Below are 19,211 nucleotides of genomic sequence, written 5' to 3'. Positions count from 1 at the left end.
AGCAACTGTGCAGTAATGTGTTTGGGCCTCGGACAGCACCTGCACAGTTTTGGGCATGCTTCTTGGCTATTGTTGGATGAACGTACATTTGCAAATGACTTCAAGTCATGCTCCACTCTCCCATGCAATGTTGGTGGCAATTGTAACTACTGAAAACTTAGTAGGGAATTCTCTTCCACTGATTAGTGTGGGCAGCAGTAAGTGGCACAGGCCAGAAGCCAGTGGGTCTCTATCTGCCTAGTAAGTACTGGACTTGATAGTGGTTCTACTGTTCCTTTTCATTAGTACCCATAGGAACATGAAACTGACCAAAATGGTGAAGAAAAAAAGGAAATGATTTGATGTGGATGAGGCTGACTGTCACCCTACACTCTGATCCTTCAGAACAGTTTATTTGAGTATAGGAGTCTTGCCGTGCCCTCAGCATTGTGTCTGTATCATGGAGAATTGCCAAGGCATCAATAAAAGGAAAGGCTGGTTGCAGATGTGGAGTAGTTGACAAAGCAGAGATGCCCATCTCCATGCCAGAGGTCACATGACCATATGGTTCATCATCCCAACAGATCATTACTAAAAATTAGGTTGGGAAAACATGTGCAAACTGGGACATATGGTCACCCCGGTCAGAAAATCTTTCTAAGTGGCCACTGAATAACAGTTCATGCCTGGGCAATGCTGCCCCTGAGAAAACAGCAACTGGTTCTGCCCTTTCGTTCTGCTCCATGGTCCCAGCTACAATATCATGAAATATCTACCCCATACCATGTGTTTATACCATGCTAAACTTCACAGGAGAAAATCAAGGAAGAATACGCCTGGTCCCTGGAAGTATGTCTTCATTAGCGGTTCCTAGAAGTCAAATCCATAGTCCTCAGGGTTTAAACTGATTCCTGCAACTTGACATGCTACAGCAAGTTTAATATATGTGCAATGCTATGATTATAAAGTAAGTTTCTGGTTGAATTTTAGCTATATGTTGCAAAGAACTAATAGGTTGCTTTTGCCTGAGCAGGTATAGCATGCATGTTATGTATTGAACAACTAACTCTAAGGGCACCATTCACATTGTACTTGATGTGAATGGAGCCTTCTAGGATTGTGCAGTATGCAACCTGAACAATCATATTTGGCAGCCCTGCTGGGGAGCTCCAGTCCCATTCCCACCAGCCAGAACTGGTGTACTTCAGTAGCCTAATCCTTGTGCAGCTGGTCACCCTCAGGATATCTGTTTGCCTAAACACTTTTCCCTCAAATAGTAAACAAGCACCCACACTGGAAGGCACAGGAAGACAATTTGTCTATGCTTCTGCTGCTAAACTTGCTTGGGAACTGCTGAGGGGAGTTCAGCCTCTCCTCTGGCCTGGTAAGAGAAGACCCATGGCTGCTTGCACACCACACCAATCTGTTCTCTTTTGACACATGGGAGAAAATAAAACTACAATTTCCTTGGCTGGCAAGGGCTCCTGACCCCTCCTTCTTACTGACTCTTGGGAACCAAAAGATAAGATTACATTTTTTTTTTCTTTTTAAAGAAATAGGGTCCTGCTATATTGTGCAAACTAGACTTAAACTCCTGTACGCAAGCTATCCTCCTGCCTCAGCCTCCTGAGTAGCTGGGACTTACAGGCACACACCACTGTGCTCAACTTGTGCTTTATATCTCGATCGTCATTTTTCATCTATGGTCTATAAGTCTGTGTCTCAGGGTGAAAGTCAACTACTTCAGAGATATTTGATAAAATATATCAAATGAATACAGAGGGGCCCCACTGAAGGGTCAGCCATATGTAAAGACAGCAGGAGTGCAGCGTGCAGAGGAGGGCTGATAGCGAAAGTGGGTGGGTGCAGGGGGCAGTATGAGATGAAAGCTTTGCAGCTGGGCTGAGCGGGATGAAGTCTTCTCCAGGCAAAGAGGGGCATGATTCCAAGTGTGCACAAAACAGCATCAGCCAAGTGTGGGGGAGGGGTGAATATGGTCAATGAGGGTCAGGGTGGGATCCTTAATTAAAGAGAAAAATTTATGTTGGGAATCAGTGGGAACTAAGGCTTGCTGGAGAGGGATGATGGAGAAGAAGTTGTCACATTTTAGCAAATGTTGAATTCCAGAGAACAAAGCAGTGATTCTCTGTTCTTACTGAGTAGGAGAGTGCCTTAGTGATGAGGATGGATGCTTGTACACTCACAATGAGAGATTCCATTACCCAGTCACTGCCTCAAGAAATGATCTAAAAATTCCCATGTCTCCTTCCACCATTCAATGAGGGAAATTTTCTCCTGGTAGGTGAAAAGACATGAAAACAAACTCTCTTCAGCCAAACTGCAGCTAACTAACCCCATTCAACTGGGAGCTTCTATGCCTAACTTTCTACCACTTCTAAAACTTTTTGGATCAATGGAAATATTTGGATCTTTATACTTAGACAACTGTCTATGGTGTACTACAGAGCAAAAAGGCTAAGTGTCTGGCCCAAAGACACAGAGTTATTAAAGAGCAGAACTGGCTTACTGCTTTCAGATCCAGTTGCACTGGGCATTCATGGAGCAGGGAGTCACAAGTGAGAACAAGAGAAGGAGCCTGTATTTTGTCCAGAGTTAAACATTGTCTGTGGAGAGAAGCACTGTCAGCCTGTTGCTCACAAACTCAACGTTCCTTTGGAGAAACCGTCTAGAATAGGTGAGCAGTGGCACGTGTCTGCAGTATTCTCCCTGGAGGTGGGGGGGTTTGCCAAGTCTCCAAGGAGAAAGTGGGGGCACAAAGATGGCAGGCAAAGAACATCCTGTTTATATTTTTAAAAGGAAGATTCAGACTCTTATTTTCAACCATGGAGAACTACAAATTTTGGTCAGGCAGGTACTCCCCCCGCTGAATTTCATACACAGGAAAATAGCCACAGGATTTCAAGACCCTGGAACAAGGCAGTGGTGGGCGGCTTACTAGGGACTCCACAGGCATAGCAGATGCCTGATGTGATGGCTTCTAAAGGCCAGGGACTTCAGCACCTTCCAGGAACAACTCCTTTCCTCTTAATGTCTTTCTCTTTCCCTCCCTCCCTTCCTTCCTTCCTCTCCTTCCCTTCTTTCATCCTTCCTTTCTTCCTTTTGTTTCTTTCTGTCCCTCCTTCCTTCTTTTCTTTCTCTCTCTCCCCTTCCTTTTCTTCTTCTTTCTTTCTCTTTTTCTTCTCTCCTTCCTTTTTAAATTATAGAAAGATACTCTTGAGGTTGGTGTCCACCCAGAATGTCACCCACAATCACGTTGTCTCATTTGATAGATGAGAAAGTTGAGACCAAAAGAGGAAAAACGACTTCCTCTAAGTCATATGATGAAGGCATAACTGAGACAAAGCTCAGCCCATGGGTCCCTTTACACTCAAAAATGCTGCTTCTATCACATCATGTTTTTGTTGTTTCCAAAATAGACCCAAGATCTTAGAATTAAGTGGTTTGGTTGATAAAGTAGTATTATGTGGTACATTTTACAAACCAAATTGCTCAAACAAGTGAGAGAAGTAAACATTCAGTAATATAAGCTAGATCGAGTTCTCTAGTTTCATCTTATTTTTCTCTTGACCTAATTTTTCCATCTTTCTTTTTCTGCTGTGTTTTAATCAACTGCCTCAAATATATTTCTTTTGTAATGGGAAAGAAAGGAGAAGGGGAAAGCAGAAAGAAAAGTCTTTAAAACATCCCTAACAGAAGCCTTGCAAGGTAGGTGTTATTCCCATTCTACAGAAGAGGAAACTGGGGCTTGGTGAATTGAAATTAGTTGCCTAAGATTACTCAGCTGGCCAATGACAGACTTGGGCTTTTATCTCGTTCCTGAATCCAAAGCCCATTTTTCTTGGCTTGCAGAGTTGAGGCAAGAATCATAGCCTGGACTCACTGCGGCCTGCCCTGGGCACCTGTGTGCTGCTGTTTCCAACACTGGCTGAATCTCCATTAGAATCACCTGGAACCATTTAATAAATGCACCAGGTTTCACCCTACCAATTAAATCATGGTCTCTGGAGTGGGGCCCTCATGGCATTATATTTTGGAGAAAATGTCCCAGGTTCTAATACCCAGCAAGCAAGAAATGAGAATCAGAGAGCTGCAGCCTGGTGCTTCCTGGGAGAATTAACAGATTTTTAAAAATTCAGTTCACCCTGCAAGTGGGAATGCATCTCAGCTGAAAAACATTTAACTTCATTCAATAGAAAAGAGGAGAGAAGAAAGGAGCGAAAAGAGAAGAGAAAAGTGAAGCTGAGCTGTCTTTGGGAGAACCTTTTTCCACTTATGTCTGCTGTTTCTCTAGTGCTGAGCCAGTTTACAGCTTGCATTGACTAAATCCCCAACTTTTCAAGAATCAGCCAAGAAATCTTCTGTGCAGGAGTCAGCTTGCTAATGCTCAGGAGGCAGAATAAAGGCTAAAGGCTGGAGTGCTTTATAGTGGAGCCAGCCATTGGGTCCATCAGTCTCCCCACGTGCTTGTATATTGCATTCCCTCCCCTTCTATCTGAAAACTCACATCTGGCCACGTAACTTTGCTCAAATAACTCAGCAGGAGCCCAATCAGATCTGGCCTCCATCAGTGAAAAATTGCTTATGCCAGAGACAGCTCTTTAGCTGGAACAGATGTTACTTTTGTTTGTTTAAACGATCGTGATCTTACTGGAGAGTTTAAGTTTGCTGCTGATGTACTCAATTCATTCCTTATAAAAGGAACAGCATGACAGGCACCTGGTGCAACGGAAAGAATTTGAAGTCACCCTGCCTGGGTCTGAATCCCAGCTCTGTGTCTCTGTTCTTCTTGTGGCTTTGAGCAAGTCACTTTCTATTTCTAACGCTAGTCTCTTTGAAAGGAGGAATTGGGATTTTTTTTTTTTTTTTAAGAGAATGCATGGAGGCAAGACAGTATTTCCCAAATTTTGGGGGTAAGTGGGCATGGCATTACATAACACTGACTCACATAGCAAGAAAGTTACTGCCATCTTGATTCTCTTTCACTTCCATCTGATTATATTAAAGAGATGGAGCTATGTTTTTGACACCTCTGTAACGTGGCTATTTCCTTCTTTTAACAGGAGCAAGATGGTACACACAGGACAAAAATAACTAATGTGATACCCAAAAATCTGAAGTCTGAGGAAAAACTGAGTTAAGGTATGTGACAGCACCTCACACTGAGTCTCTGAGCTCTAGTTAGAATTTAGGCAGTCTTTCAGGAAAAGTAGAAACGCTGACTCTATCTTTGTACTCTGATTGGAAATAAGTTCTTGAAGAAATGGAATTTGATTTGGCAGATTCTGAAAGTATGAATAATTCACACTGACTGCAGAATTTATCTCACTTTCAGGTTGTCTGAGGTTGACCTGAGAAACCTGGCCTGAAGAGAATAGACCCACAGCTGGTGTTTTTAATATTCAGTGACTTGCAAATTTCTTTTTAAAGTTGGGAAATACAGTTATCATCTTAAATGTAATTAGCCTTGGCCAGATGCAGTGGCTTACGCTTGTAATCCCAGCGCTTTGGGAGGCTGAGGCAGGCAGATCACCTGAGGTCAGGAATTTGAGACCAGCTTGGCCAACATAGCAAAACCCCATCTCTACTAAAATTATAAAAATTAGCCTGGTGTGGTGGCATGCGCCTGCAATCCCAGCTACTCGAGAGGCCGAGGCAGGGGAATCACTTGAACCTGGGAGGCGGAGGTTGCAGTGGGCTGAGATCATGCCACTGCACTCTAGCCTGGGTGACAGAGTGAGGCTCTGTCTCAGGAAAAAAAAAAAAAAAAAAATTAGTCTTTACTAAAAACAAACACTAAGTCATATCATATCAGTTTTTTGTTTTTTGTTTTTTTGTTTTGAGATGGAATCTTGCACTGTCGTCTAGGCTGGAGTGCAGTGGCACGATCTTGGCTCACTGCAACCTCCGCCTCCCAGATTCAAGTGATTCTCCTGCCTCAGCCTCCCAAGTTGCTGGGACTACAGGTACACGCCACCACACCCAGCTAATTTTGTTGTATTTTTCATAAAGACAGGATTTCACCATGTTGGCCAGGATTTATGATAAGCCCTGGGAGTAAGATCTCTGTTTCACTAGTCCTTTGAATTATCAAACTTCTGTGCGGATTATTGTTCTTAGGAAGATAAAAAAGTGAACATTAAAGAATAATAGCATTCTGTAACTACATGACTTCAGGAACACAATCAAAGACTAAGGATTAGGAAGGGAGGGAAGATCACATTTCAATTTAAATACGTGTGGGCTTTGCCTCTTGTTATTTTTGCTAAGAAGGAACATGAAGCCTCCAGAACTACTGAGGTGTTGACCACAAAGTTTCTGTTTATTTCCTGGGAATGAAACTTTTTACCAGGAAACACAGGATACCCTAAAGTTCCTTAAAAATTTACATTGTTCATTTAACCTAAGGTTAATTCATCATTATATAAGTCACATTGGTTCTTCTGTAGCAAAAGCACTAGATTCTGGCATTAGCTTTCTGCTTGTAGCCTGTTCAAAACTAAAAATGCCCTCAGAAGATTCAAATCACAACATAGTACAAAGGCTCATTCTTCCGAAGAGTTCAGGGGACTATAGTTCTGACTCTGCTGTTATCTTGCTAAGGGTAAGTCCCATTTCCACCTAGTATTTATTTGACCCAGCCATAAAATGAGTGAATGATGATAGATTAGGGGTCACACGCTCAAATGCCAATAGGGGCCAGGCAGGTGATACAAAGGAAGTGGGCCAGGAGTAAGAATAATAGAAGGTGGTAAGAATAATAGGAGGCAGTGGTGTTGGTGCTGGTGGCAGTGATGAACGACGGAGTATGGCTCCTCTAAGGTTAGCAACCACCATCAGCTCCAGAAAATTGCCAGTGGGGAGAACAGGCTATTATTGCCAGAGACTGAATTCTCAAGAGAAGTCAGAAATATACTTTTAAAATAAGAACTCTCTTAATTTATTATTATTGGCAATGAATTCAAAATAATTTTTAAATACTGTGCAGGTAAACTAACCTAAGTGTAGGCCAGATTCAGCCCAGAATCTGCATAACCATTTTCTGACTTCTGCCCTATGTGATCACTTAAGACCTTGCAACCTTAACTTCTAAATAGCAAATCTTTGCTCTTTTGTGCTGTTGATAAAATGGAAGATTTGATACTGTTTGAGAAAAGCAGGACAGGAGGTAGGGCCTGGAGGCTGCTGGGGAGACAGAGTAGTCTATTAATAGCTGCAGAAGGGTGATATAGCCTAGATCAAAAGGTATTTGCATAACGCCATAGGGCAGCTGTTCCTCTTAGCTGTTACGACAGTGGTGAAATAATAATACCATCATCAGCCACAATAACAAAACTACCTTTGCTTGTTCAGAGACTGACGTGCCACTCCTAGACTTTATAGAGTTGTTTCGGTCAATTTTGTTAATCCTTTTTATGAATGGCGAAGGAAAAACTGTCAAATAGAACAAGCGGACTCCTGATGAACAAATAAGAAAACAAGATGATTTTACCCTCTGCTTCACCTTTGGTAAGGAAGTGCTGTAGAGACACCTCCCAGCCTCCAGGGAGTGGTATAATTAACAGAGCATTTGCTTGAGTAGGTAAAGGTGCAAAATAAGAACTGGTGCCATTGGGTTTTTCTTGTATAAATAACCTCATTATCTAAACCTTTCTGTCTCTAGTCTCAGGGTCATCTCCACACCACTTTCTTTTTTCTTTTTTTGAGACAGAGTATTGCTCTACCACCCAGGCTACAATGCAGTGGCGCAGCCTCAGCTCACTGCAGCCTCCACCTCCTGGATTCAAGCAATTCTCCTGCCTCAGCCTCCTGAGTAGCGGCGATTACAGGCATACACCACCACACCTGATTAATTTTCGTATTTTTAATAAAGACAGGGTTTCACCATATTGACCAGGATGGGCTCAATCTTCTGACCTCGTGATCCACCTGCCTTGGCCTCCCAAAGTGCTGGGATTACAGGCATGAGCCACCGCGTCTGGCCTCCACACCACTTTCATAACATAGCCCTCCGTGTGGGAGGAAGTAAAGATAGCTGAGGTCGGAACTTGGCCCTCCTCCACCCCACATAGATTTTTAGCTCTGCTACATTAGCCATAGTCCTTACTATCCCTATAACTCAGTTTCCTCATGTATAAAAGGGCAATAATCTCAATGGCTACCTTACAAGGTTGATGTGAGATTAAAGGAAATCCTACCCTATCACGTGAAATGCCTAGGTCTACTTGGTAGTACTGAACTACGTTCCCTTCCAAAGTTCTAATTTTCTCATCTAATTCCTCCTGCTACATTTAGAGTTCATCTGGTAATCATTTGCCCTCCATGATGAGAAATAATTCCCCAGAATAGAATTATGAGGTTGAACTATATGGAACTGTCAATAGTCAGTATTATGGATCTACAAAATGACAATTTCATAAGGTTGAATGTACTACAACAGCAGTCACAAATCCAAAGGAGGGCAAAGAAGCTTCCCTTTCTATACTAGTTCTGAAACACACCTGAACAGCTTATAATCTCTATATTTGGGCAGGATGAGGCCTCTGGTTGGGGAACAGACACTTTCTCATTATAACTAAACTAACATTTGTCATCTACTTCCAGCTTACACAGTGCTTTTAAAAATATGATTTCCTTTAACTTCACAACAACACTAGGGATGAATGTAAGCACATGACTTTCCATATGCTCCTACGTTTGAACCCGTTGGTATGCTCTAGAACTGTGGGATGTGTAATGTGCTATCATGGTTCCAGCCTACATGCCTACACATTAAAAAGTATTTCAATTAACAAAGAGAATAATGTAAAGAAAGCCCTGCCATTCACTGTGTAAGATGAATCTGACAAAACACAGCTCCACAAACAACTGCACTAAACACTTATGTACATAGGGAGCACCCAGTTCTGGTATCCCCAGCACTTTTGACGAGGACAAGATGTTCTTGCATTTCCTCCACTTTCTATTGGTTGAAACTCCTGTCAATCTTAACCTGGCAGTTTGCGCAATCTATAAAACACCATTCATATTTCCATCTTTAAAGTTACCCTCCATGCATAAAGACATTAAAAAAATCTACCATGGAACCCAACCAGATGAGAACTCCCAACTGATTCATTTACTTAATATCCTCAAAGAAAACCATTTTCTGTGACAGCTCTGCAGGTGGTAGGCATCACATCTACTCTTCATTCATTCTTTCATGCGATAATTTTTTTGAAACATTTTTTGAGCACTTACTATGGACCAGGCCCTGTTTGAGGCCAGAGGTTGGCAAATTATAAGCCCATAAGCCAAATCGGACCCAGTCTTTGTTTTTGTAAATAAAGTTTATTGGAACATGGCCACACTCATTCATTTAAATGTCATGTATGGCTGCTTTGCAGCAGAGCTGAGTGGTTGTAACAGATCATTTGGCCCACAAAGCCAAAACTATCTGGCCATTTATTGAAAAATTTTGCTGACCCTGTTCCAAGTGAAGAGAGGTGACCAAGAGAAACAAAGTCCCCATGTGTCTTAAGATGCTCTTAAACAGGAGACTGCACCAGATGAACCCTGTCACTTAGCCTAAGGGGCAGCCCAAGTTTGGTCATGGTCTGGGCTGCTGCTGGGGGTTTGCAAGGAACAAGAAAAGGATGACAGGTGTGGAGAGAGACGTGCAAAGGGGGTTAGAGGGAGGACATGTTGGGAGATTGGATTAGTGTAGAAACCAGCTACAACAGGTGGGCCATGAGGATTCCCACCAAGGGGCATCCAAACCGGTGGTTCAGGTACCAATGCATCAGAATCACCTGGAGACATTATTACAAATGCACGCTACTGGGCCCCACCTGGGAATCGGAATCTGAGTTCCAGAGGTGCGACTAAGCTTCCACATTGTTAACAGGTACCCCTGGGTGATTCTGAAGCACGCTGGAGTTTGAGAGGCACTGGGTTAGTGTTTGGTTTTAGTGAACAGCAGAAGGTGCTCCCAACACAGTCTGGCCTGAAGTCTGCTAGTGGCAGGTGAGAAGGGGAAAGAATCAGGGCACAGACACACAGAGGTAGATGCAGTGAAAAGGCAGTTTATTGTCTATTAATACTGTACAGAGGAACAGAGAGAAGCTACAAGTACAGCATCAGCTGTCGCTGGCAGTGTCTTTTCTGAAGTCAGTTTTTATTTTGTTTTTCATCTGAAGGAAACAGAACAGTCAAAGTACACTTCAGGTTACACAGTACAGCAGCTAGCCCAGTAAGCTAATTCAGAGTAAGCACGACAGGCTCCCACCCCCACCCCCACCAACCAACCACAAATGAAAGTATTTACAGAGACGTCACTCATCCCGAGTGAGGTGCTAAAGCTGAAAATTTCACCAACAACCTACATTCACTGAAAAGCTGCATCAGACACAACATTTTCTGGAACCCCTGTATGATTTTGACTCTCCTAAGTCAGGAGCTTGAGAGGAGGAAAGAATGTTCCAGAACCTGCAAAGAATAGAACTCTTCCCACCTGCCAGAATAGGACATCACAGAATTGGAGCTGGAGCTACATACAGAATAGTTCGGATCAGGCATTGCCTGGTGGCCTGTGTGTATATCGAGACCTGTCATTGCAAAACTAAGTGACTGGATGTCTCCCTGCCCACTTAATCTCGAAACCAAGAGGTTCCTTAGTAATAAGAGATTAGAGTAAACTGGCTCTCCATTAGCACCTTCAGGCAATTGCATAGTTCTTTCATTTTTGCAGTTGTCTCCATGACAGCAATGTTCACAGCTGGGCTGGAGTTGGGCCTGTTGGAGAGATTCTGGTGATGAAGGAATTTAAATGATTTGCACGGGAACCAGAGGGGTTATTTCTCTTGAAAATGGAGTAGATATAACCTTGTCTTGTTAGAAAAAGGGTCTTGATCTCTTGGGTAGTAGAAAAAGGCCTCATCCTGAGGAAGGATCATGCTTGGGAAGAGAGTCTCACAAGAGTGGTGATTAGTTTCTGAGACATGACAACTCTGTCTGCCATACAGAGGAGCAGGTGTTGGGGAAGAGCTTCAGGAAACTGAGTGTGATAGGGATGGGACTTCAGGAATTTGACAGAAACTTGGGGGAAGATATTCAGGAACTCTAAAAATTCAGAATCTCCTTTGTGGATAAAGACAATCTTTTCCTGTATCTACTTAACTCTAAAAATATGGTGCAGCCCTGTGTTATGTAGAAGACCAATAATATCTGATAATTGTTTTTTGTTTTTTGTTTTTTTTTTTTTGAGACAGAGTCTTGCTCTGTTGCCCAGGCTGGAATGGAGTGGCGAGATCTCGGCCCCCTGCAGCCTCCACCTCCTGGGCTCAAGCGATCCTCCTGCCTCAGTCTCACAAGTAGCTGGGACTACAGGTGTGCGCCACCATGCTGGCTGATTTTTGTATTTTTTAGTAGAGACTAAATAACATGGTCTCACCATGTTGCCTAGGCTGATCTTGAACTTCTAGGCTCACACTCCTGCCTTGGCCTCCCAGAATGCTGGGATTACAGGCATGAGCCACCACGTCTGGCTCCTGTAAGATTTATGTTGGTGGTTTATCTGCTTATGTATAGACTGAAGATGGTCAGAGGGCTCTGACTCACTGTTTCATATATATTTCTCAAATGCACCAGAGTGAGTGGTCCCTTAACCTCAAATGTGGCAATTACTCCTTAAATATGTGAAAGATTTGGACGTTGATAGTTTCTGGGCTTTGCTTGCATTTAAAATAGCTATCTCTTTCCCAAAGATTATTATATATTATCAAAGGTGTAGCCCACAGAGCTGTCAAGTCATCTATCTAATCTACCTAATGGCAGGTGTAGAAAGCTCGATCTTCCAACCAACGCCTATTTGGAAACACTGGATCTCATGTAATGGCAGTGCAAGGCCAAGTGACAGGCCCTTTGTTCATGCCCCCAAGGCTTGGCCTAGTGCTATAGGACTCCCCAGAATGTTACCTTTAATGGAATGAAGAAATAGCTCAGTCAATCAAGGGTGTTTTCAAACTCAAGCTCCATAATGCATATAGATTTCATTATAAAAATACTATTCCTTAAAAAAATACATAAATGTAAAATATTCCATTTCTACAGCCACTCCTATTCCCACCCATATCATCCTACTCATCTTAGACTATAACGAATGGGCACATTCCTCAGTCATGGCTCAATTATAGAATTTGAGTCCATCTCTCTTGCTTTTTCAAGCAATGCCAGCTGTGCTTAAAAATATGCTCCCAGACCCAGTTGGGTGTCTGCAAGTTTCCTTCTCTCACAGTGGGAAGGACTGTGAGGAGATGACTGCAAGAGGTCATGCGCTCCATGTGGCCTGTCTCCCTGAAAGGCAGGGTGTGATTTTGCAGGCTTGCATGAGAACACAGATACGCGTTTGGTTGGTAGACGGGCAGAAGTAAATCCCAACCTATGCCCACTTTAGCCTCTTTGGACCACACCTGCAAGGTTCTGCCTCAATGCTCCTGTAATGAAATTCACAGCTCTGAAGAAGGCTGGGTAGGAGTGGGGAAGAGAATGTTGTGTTAATACAGCTTTGGAATACAACCTGCGTTTTTTTTTTAAAGGACAGAAAAGAAGAACATAAACAGTGATGCTAAGGCAAACTGTCAAATGGCACATCAGTACTATTTTTTTGTCATTCATTTTGTTAACATCACAAGGCAGATACATTCTGTAAACATATATACCATACAGTACATTAACCATAGGAAAATAAAAAGAAAGCCACCCTGTAATTCTTTTCTTTCTGTATTTCTATTCTTTCACTCCAGAAGGACTATCTGAAGTCTAGGGAGAATTTTGTGATTTGTGAGATATACTTTTTATTTTATTTCTTTGTAAAAATGCAGTGACTGGCAAAAAATAGCCCCAGGTGATTATGAAGAGGCAATATGAGGAGAAGACAACCCTTTATACCTCAACCTGTAAAAACTTAGAAAACAGACACAAAATAGAAAAAGTCATTAATTTCAGAAAACATCTTGTTTTCCTGGTTAGTAAAAGAGAACATTGAAAAGTTATTTTTATAAAAGTTAAGGCTGTCCAGATCTTTGATGCAGAAAGTCTGCAGTCCCCAAAATTACAGATTATATTTTCATATTGAAAGCAAGTTCTTTTGTGCGACAGTTCCGACCTTCTTATGGTAGACTAGAAGGGAGAGGGGAAGCAGAGGCTTACTTAAGTTATATAAAAATTATGCGGGGAGCGCTGGTCGAAGGAGCCCTGGTAAAATTCCCCTTTGCGACTTTCAGGATGTAGTCTTTATTCTATACCTTTCTACATTCAAACAATCAGTATTTTGGTTTTTGTTGAAATGGGAATTTTATTAAGAAGTTTGCTGAAGCTATGAAAACACAGATACATATCTGCATTGTGCTCCTAATAAACGACTTTTCTTTTTCCCTAGAAAATGCAGGAAAGTTTTCCTGGTAATACCAGAAGAAGGCCTTTGTGAAGTGAACTGGTGGTAGCAGGAATCAAACATCCCATCTTCCTCGTTACTTAAGTTGTTTTATTATACAAATAACTCTGTGCTCTTGCTGTGGTGTACTAGCCAATAGAACAAAGGATGTTTTCAGGTTCTATCCTAATCACTGGAGTTCAATATACCTTGATTAAGAAATTGAGGAGCACCTGAAAGATCGTGTATTTATGAAGTTTCTGAAACACCTATGTCTTACATATGCCGAGAATCTGTGGTTTCAATAGCAAATGTGCATATGGCAAAAATACAATGTGAAATGGCTCGCTTTGGAATGATTTTTATTGTAAACTAATATTGTAGGAGATGAGATTATTTCTTCCAGAAAAGGACCTGTTAGTGAGTAAAACTCTCCAGTGGGTCCAGGGATGAACAGAGATGACTGAGCTTCTAGATTTCAAGTCAATAATAAAAAGTCCTCGATGCTTATTCTGTCTATGTTCATCTGCGTTTTATATTGACAGGGCTAATATTTCTTACAAAGGAAGACCTGATATAGTAGTTAGATTTTGTCTCTGTGACCATGTTCCCTCCCTCCTCTTTTGCTACCATTGGTTCAACTGGCATTAAATAAATGGTAATTTTCAAGGGTGTGCTGTAGTCCCTTGAAATGAAATTCTGCAGGAAGTAAAGAGAAATAGTCTGTTTTTACACTTGGCCTCAACATTTTGCTCCAGAGATGATATTGTATCTCTAGGAAATTCTCTTTATATACTTCCCCTTCTTTTATAAAAACTTGACTCTAACCAAAACAAAATATTCTACTTGCTTGTAGATAAAATACATTTATCAGCAGGAAATTAAATGGAATAGGTAGACATTTTAAGCAAATACATGTCTATTAACATTTCAGAAAGGAACCAAATCAAATTAATAGAATTTGAGTTTCCTGAAAGTTTTGAATAATTCTAAGATTGCTCAGAAGGCTCAAGGAAACTGTGTTTTAGGTTTGGCCATAAGGGCATTCCCTACCTTCTCTTCCTCCCTATCACCAATATTAAATGATGTCACTAGACATTGTCAAATCAGTTTTAGAGGCAATTATTATTTCTTTGCTCATGTAAGGAAAATAATATGGGTAAAAGAGATACAAGCTGAAAAAATTCCCCTTAGTTTGTCTTATTGCACACTAAAAGAAAGAAAATATTTTTAAGAAGTCAAGAATACAGAAGTCATTAAGATTTTTCAAGATATGTAGAATTAATCTTTATCATTTTAACCATTAAAGAATCTTTCATTAAATGTCATTGAAAATCTATTTATATACAAATGAGATACCCCTCCTTTTATTTTTTATCTCCTCTTTCTATTTAAAGGGAACTGATTATTTATTTATTTATTTGTTTATTTTTTGAGAAGGAGTTTCGCTTTTGTTGCCCAGGCTGGAGTGCAATGGCACATCTCGGCTCATCGCAACCTCCGCCTCCCAGGTTCAAGCATTTCTCCTGCCTCAGCCTCCCGAGTAGCTGGGATTATAGGCATGCACCATCACGCCTGGCTAATTTTTTTTTTTTTTTTAGTAGAGACGGGGTTTTTCCATGTTGGTCAGGCTGGTCTCAAACTCCCAACCTCAGGTGATCCATCCGCCTCAGCCTCCCAAAGTGCTGAGATTACAGGTGTGAGCCACTGCACCCGGCCTGATTATATGATTTTAAAGGAAAGCCCAACTAAACATTAGCTCAAAAAAGATCGTGGTTTTGCAGTTTCATTACTGATTCTTTCATTAGTCTGGTTATGTAACCAAATACCCTGCATTTTTGGAGAGTGTGATACCACGCATGATAAAATTTACAGAGAGAATGCCAATGGCAGCAGGAAAGGCAGCATGTTCACAATCACAGCTCCATGTACACTATCATCACGAAGGGTAGTTACTTGCTGCTATAGGTGAGATTTTAGGTCTCATCCCGTAGAAGTACTGGCTAAGCCTGAATCCCCCATTATGACAGGAAAATGATGGAATATATGCAAATATATATGCCATATTCAAACACACCTTCATTTACTGTGGCTACAAATAGCTTGAATAAAGGTAACACATCTTACTTCAAAGTCCATTAAATCATAAACTTCACTAATAAAAGTAGTGAGAGAACTCGAATTCATATAATTTGCTAATCATTATCCCCCCATAATAGTAATTAGTGAAGAGAATACAGATAATCATTAATCTTTTAGTTCTTGTGTGTAGTGTTGTAGTAAGATGTGTGCAGATCATTTTCTTTATGAATAACTAGTTCACTTAGGCAAGGGTAGGTCCCTTCAGGGAATCATCTGTTCCGGAAGATCGATTCTGTTTATCAACCAGCAAGCTCAAGGTTTCTACATTCTACCATTTCACTCACTAACTGTGCTTACATTTTTAAAACTCACATTGAATAGCTTGAATCCCCAAGTGAGTAAAAAAGATAAGCTATGGTAAACTTTTAGATTGTTCCTTTCTTAAGTAAATCATTAAAATAACAGATTGTCCAAGACGTAGAAACTGTTTTCTCCCTCTATGTAAACAGGTTTATCTGCAGGCCATTTTATGTGATGTCTAAATGATGCTTCAATGACCATGTACTCAGGAAAATGAAGCTGAGAGTAGCGTAATTTATAGGCATCCAAACCAGGTTTCTCGATAAAAGAGCAGTTTTATTCCATTGCAGCTGTTCTGATGAACTTGAGATTTAGAGATATTTCCCTCAGTTATTCAAAACCAAGCCTTGGATGAAATAATCTACAATAGCAGAACTTAGCTCCTTTATTTTTCTCTTCTTTAACTTTTTCTGTTTACATATAGGTGTAAACAAAATAAGTATAATAAAGCGACCCATTTTGTGCTCATTAAAATGCAATTATTTCAGAAAATTAACTTTGAAAAGTAAAAATGGATATTTTTACCTTTCCTATTGAAGTAAATATAATTTCAAGCCAGGAAATTAAAAAAAAATAGATTTAGCACTGAGCAATCAAAATAGGTCAAATTAGACAGCTTCTATAATAAAATTCTCTCAAGACTATCTTATTTTTTTCTGATCTACTTTCCACAGAAGTTAGACTTGATGTAGTATATCATATGTTTTTTCAAAACTGTATACTATGGGACATAATTTTATGAATAATTCATAACAATGCTATAAATGTTTGGGCAAATAAAGTTAAGATAACTCTTATTAAAACCAGTTATGTTATATCTTTATTTCATTACTATATTATTGTTACTTTATTAAATTGTTTCCCTTTGGTTTTACTACATTTGTGGCTTTTTGCTTTGGGGGAGTGCTGAGAAGGTATTTCAAAAACTGTTCATTATGTTCTAGATAAAAAATATTCTTTGCTCTTCTGGAATTTCCAGAAGCTAAAAACAAAAACAATGCCCTAATAAGCTCAGCTATGTGCCACTCAATATTTGTTATGAAATTAAGTGTTTAACATTGAGAAGACAGGTCTTTCTTAATTTTTAAAAGTTTTTTTAAGTTTTTTTTTTTTTGAAGGGCAGATAAACCTACAAGTTGAAGTTACCTAAAACATTTTCTTTCTCATGGGGCCAGAAAGAAAAGAGTACAGATGCAAGGCTTTGTAATCAAACGGGCATAAGATGAACAGTTAAAGCATTACAGCACCATCCATGATGAAGTGGGAGCATCATGGCAACCACTGTATGTCGGAAAGACTGTTTTAAAAATATGGTCACTGCAAAGATACTTCTCAAGATGATCCCCTCATTGAAAATAGATTAACATGACAAGAAAATGTCCATGAAAAAAGAAACAATATAAAAATTTACATTTTTTTTAGAGAATAGAAACAAGGCTTGTGAATTTGCCTATGTTTGGAGATCAATTGCTACTGATGCTTCAAACAACGTTTGTTTCATGTCCTTAGAAATTTTTAAATGGTGCTTCTTATATAAAGGGTTCATCGGTTAAACCATAGAAAGAGAGACAACTGCTGATGGGCAGGTTATGGAATCAGTCCCTACATTTCAGCTGTGACAAGCTCTGGGTTCTTCTACATCGACTTCATTTCAGTTTTAACAGAAAGAAAGTCACAAATGCACAATACTGTAATCTGGAAGCTTATGTAAGGCAGCAAAAAGCATCACCCTAGATCAGACAGACTAAGTAAGGTCCACTTTTGGCTACACTAGCAACCGGCTAGAGCCAACAGCATTTTGCCACACAAGATATAAAAACAAAGATCCACAGCAAAGGCGGCAAGTGAGAAACCAGGGACACGGCAGTGTGTGACTACGTTACAGGAACACACTACAAAATGAAACCCCCAGTGCCAATGGGTTCAATTCCAGTCAAGTGAGTTAAGGCTACCATATCACTGGCTGATACGAAGAGTCCATTCCAATCGAGCAGGAAGGAAGTGATTCACTCTTGAAGACACAAGGAAAGGTTTAGAGGAAAAGCAAGTTCTTGGAGAGAATGAAGCACACACATGCACGTTGTCTCTCAGGTGAGGAAAAGGAAAAAAATGAGAGAGATCAAAGCAATCCAACTGCAAGGCAAGGCAGGTGTTTGCTTCCAGTTCACAGTATTGCAGTTAGTGGTACAGTGAGGTCTACGTGAGTGATGGAGAGTACAGGCTGCCCAGAAGAAAGGAGAAGAAAGAAGTGGTCACATGACAACACAGCATTGACAGCGCTTTTTCTTTTGGGTACCTGGGGCTGGCTCTGTGGCTAGGCTCTCTTCCTTCCCTTCTGGGGATGAGGGCTCTGTGGTGTCTGAGACTGGCCTCCCGGACACAAGCTCAGCCGCGTTCCCGTCAATAGTGGACACGTCCGTCACTGTCTTCTCCCTCAATGACTTCTCATCATCTTCATCAATGAGGACCAATTCTGCCTTGATGGTTTCATCATAGCCTAGCACCTTTTTCGTCTCCTCTTCATCCTCGATATTTTGGTAGCCCATAAAAATCATGGTGACTGGCTGATCCAAGTTTGCATCTGGCCCTGCAGCGCTGGGGGCTTGGGCCTGCTGCCCTGGGTTCCCAGAAGAATGGTCTTTCCTAGACTTATGTACCATTTCTAACTTGGCTTCTTTGCAAAGCATGTGTTCCTTGGGATGGCTGAGACTCCCATCTGCAATCACAGTCCTTTCAGACACGTGCCCTCCTCCTAAGCTTGATTGTCCAGCCTTCTGAATAAGCTCTTCTACATCCTTTGCGCTTAATTTGTGCACTCCATTTTCTACTACGGTGCCTCCTGAGTGCACCTCATACACTACTTTGGTACCATCATCATAGACTTTGACTCCTTTCTGATGAACCCCCTCTGGGCCAATGGTAGATGTAGAGAGAATCTTGGTCTCTCCTGTTTGTTTGTCTTTCTCCACATTAATTTCCATGGCGTACACAGCTTGAATGAAAACAAGAGAAAGGAAGTGCATGTTACAACAAAAAAAGCCAGTGAATGGTTAATTGCCAAACAGACAAAAAAAAAAGATTTTGTGCCCTTTCTATTCTAACTGCCAAGCATCTTGAGTGTTAGAGTGAGGTGCGCACTGTAAACAAAGGTGGTTATATCTGTATTTTAACACAGCAGTTTAATGCACTGGGAAGACAGATGCACAGTTGCTATATCTCAATGGCACTCACACATTTAAGGAAGATCTGCTAAAATAAGGGCACAAGAGACTTTAGATCTTGGCGTGAAGAATTTCAGGGAGGCTGGCAACATGCAAATTACCTTGACTGAGGGCTTCCCCAGCTGACAGACAATTTATAA

The 19,211-nt window shown here is 40.9% G+C and overlaps 1 protein-coding gene across 5 annotated transcripts in view; it reads right to left on the bottom strand.

Moving 5' to 3' along the window:
* Positions 1 to 10,041: 10,041 nt before the first annotated feature.
* Positions 10,042 to 19,211, bottom strand: part of PALM2 (paralemmin 2) — a 476,431-nt gene continuing 467,261 nt past the window's right edge. For 3 of the 5 annotated variants that reach the window (XM_011954585.1, XM_011954586.1, XM_011954588.1), the window contains one exon: positions 18,103 to 18,842. In XM_011954585.1, coding sequence (XP_011809975.1) covers positions 18,103 to 18,842 — 740 coding nt within the window. Of the gene's footprint in view, positions 18,843 to 19,211 lie in introns of all 5 variants that reach the window. The other 2 variants (XM_011954589.1, XM_011954587.1) reach the window with 1 other exon arrangement.

This window comes from Colobus angolensis, unplaced genomic scaffold (assembly GCF_000951035.1).
Source record: "Colobus angolensis palliatus isolate OR3802 unplaced genomic scaffold, Cang.pa_1.0 Scaffold386, whole genome shotgun sequence".
Lineage (NCBI taxonomy): Eukaryota > Metazoa > Chordata > Mammalia > Primates > Cercopithecidae > Colobus > Colobus angolensis.
Note: the sequence above shows the minus strand (reverse complement) of the source record. Positions and strands in the feature narration are given on the sequence as shown.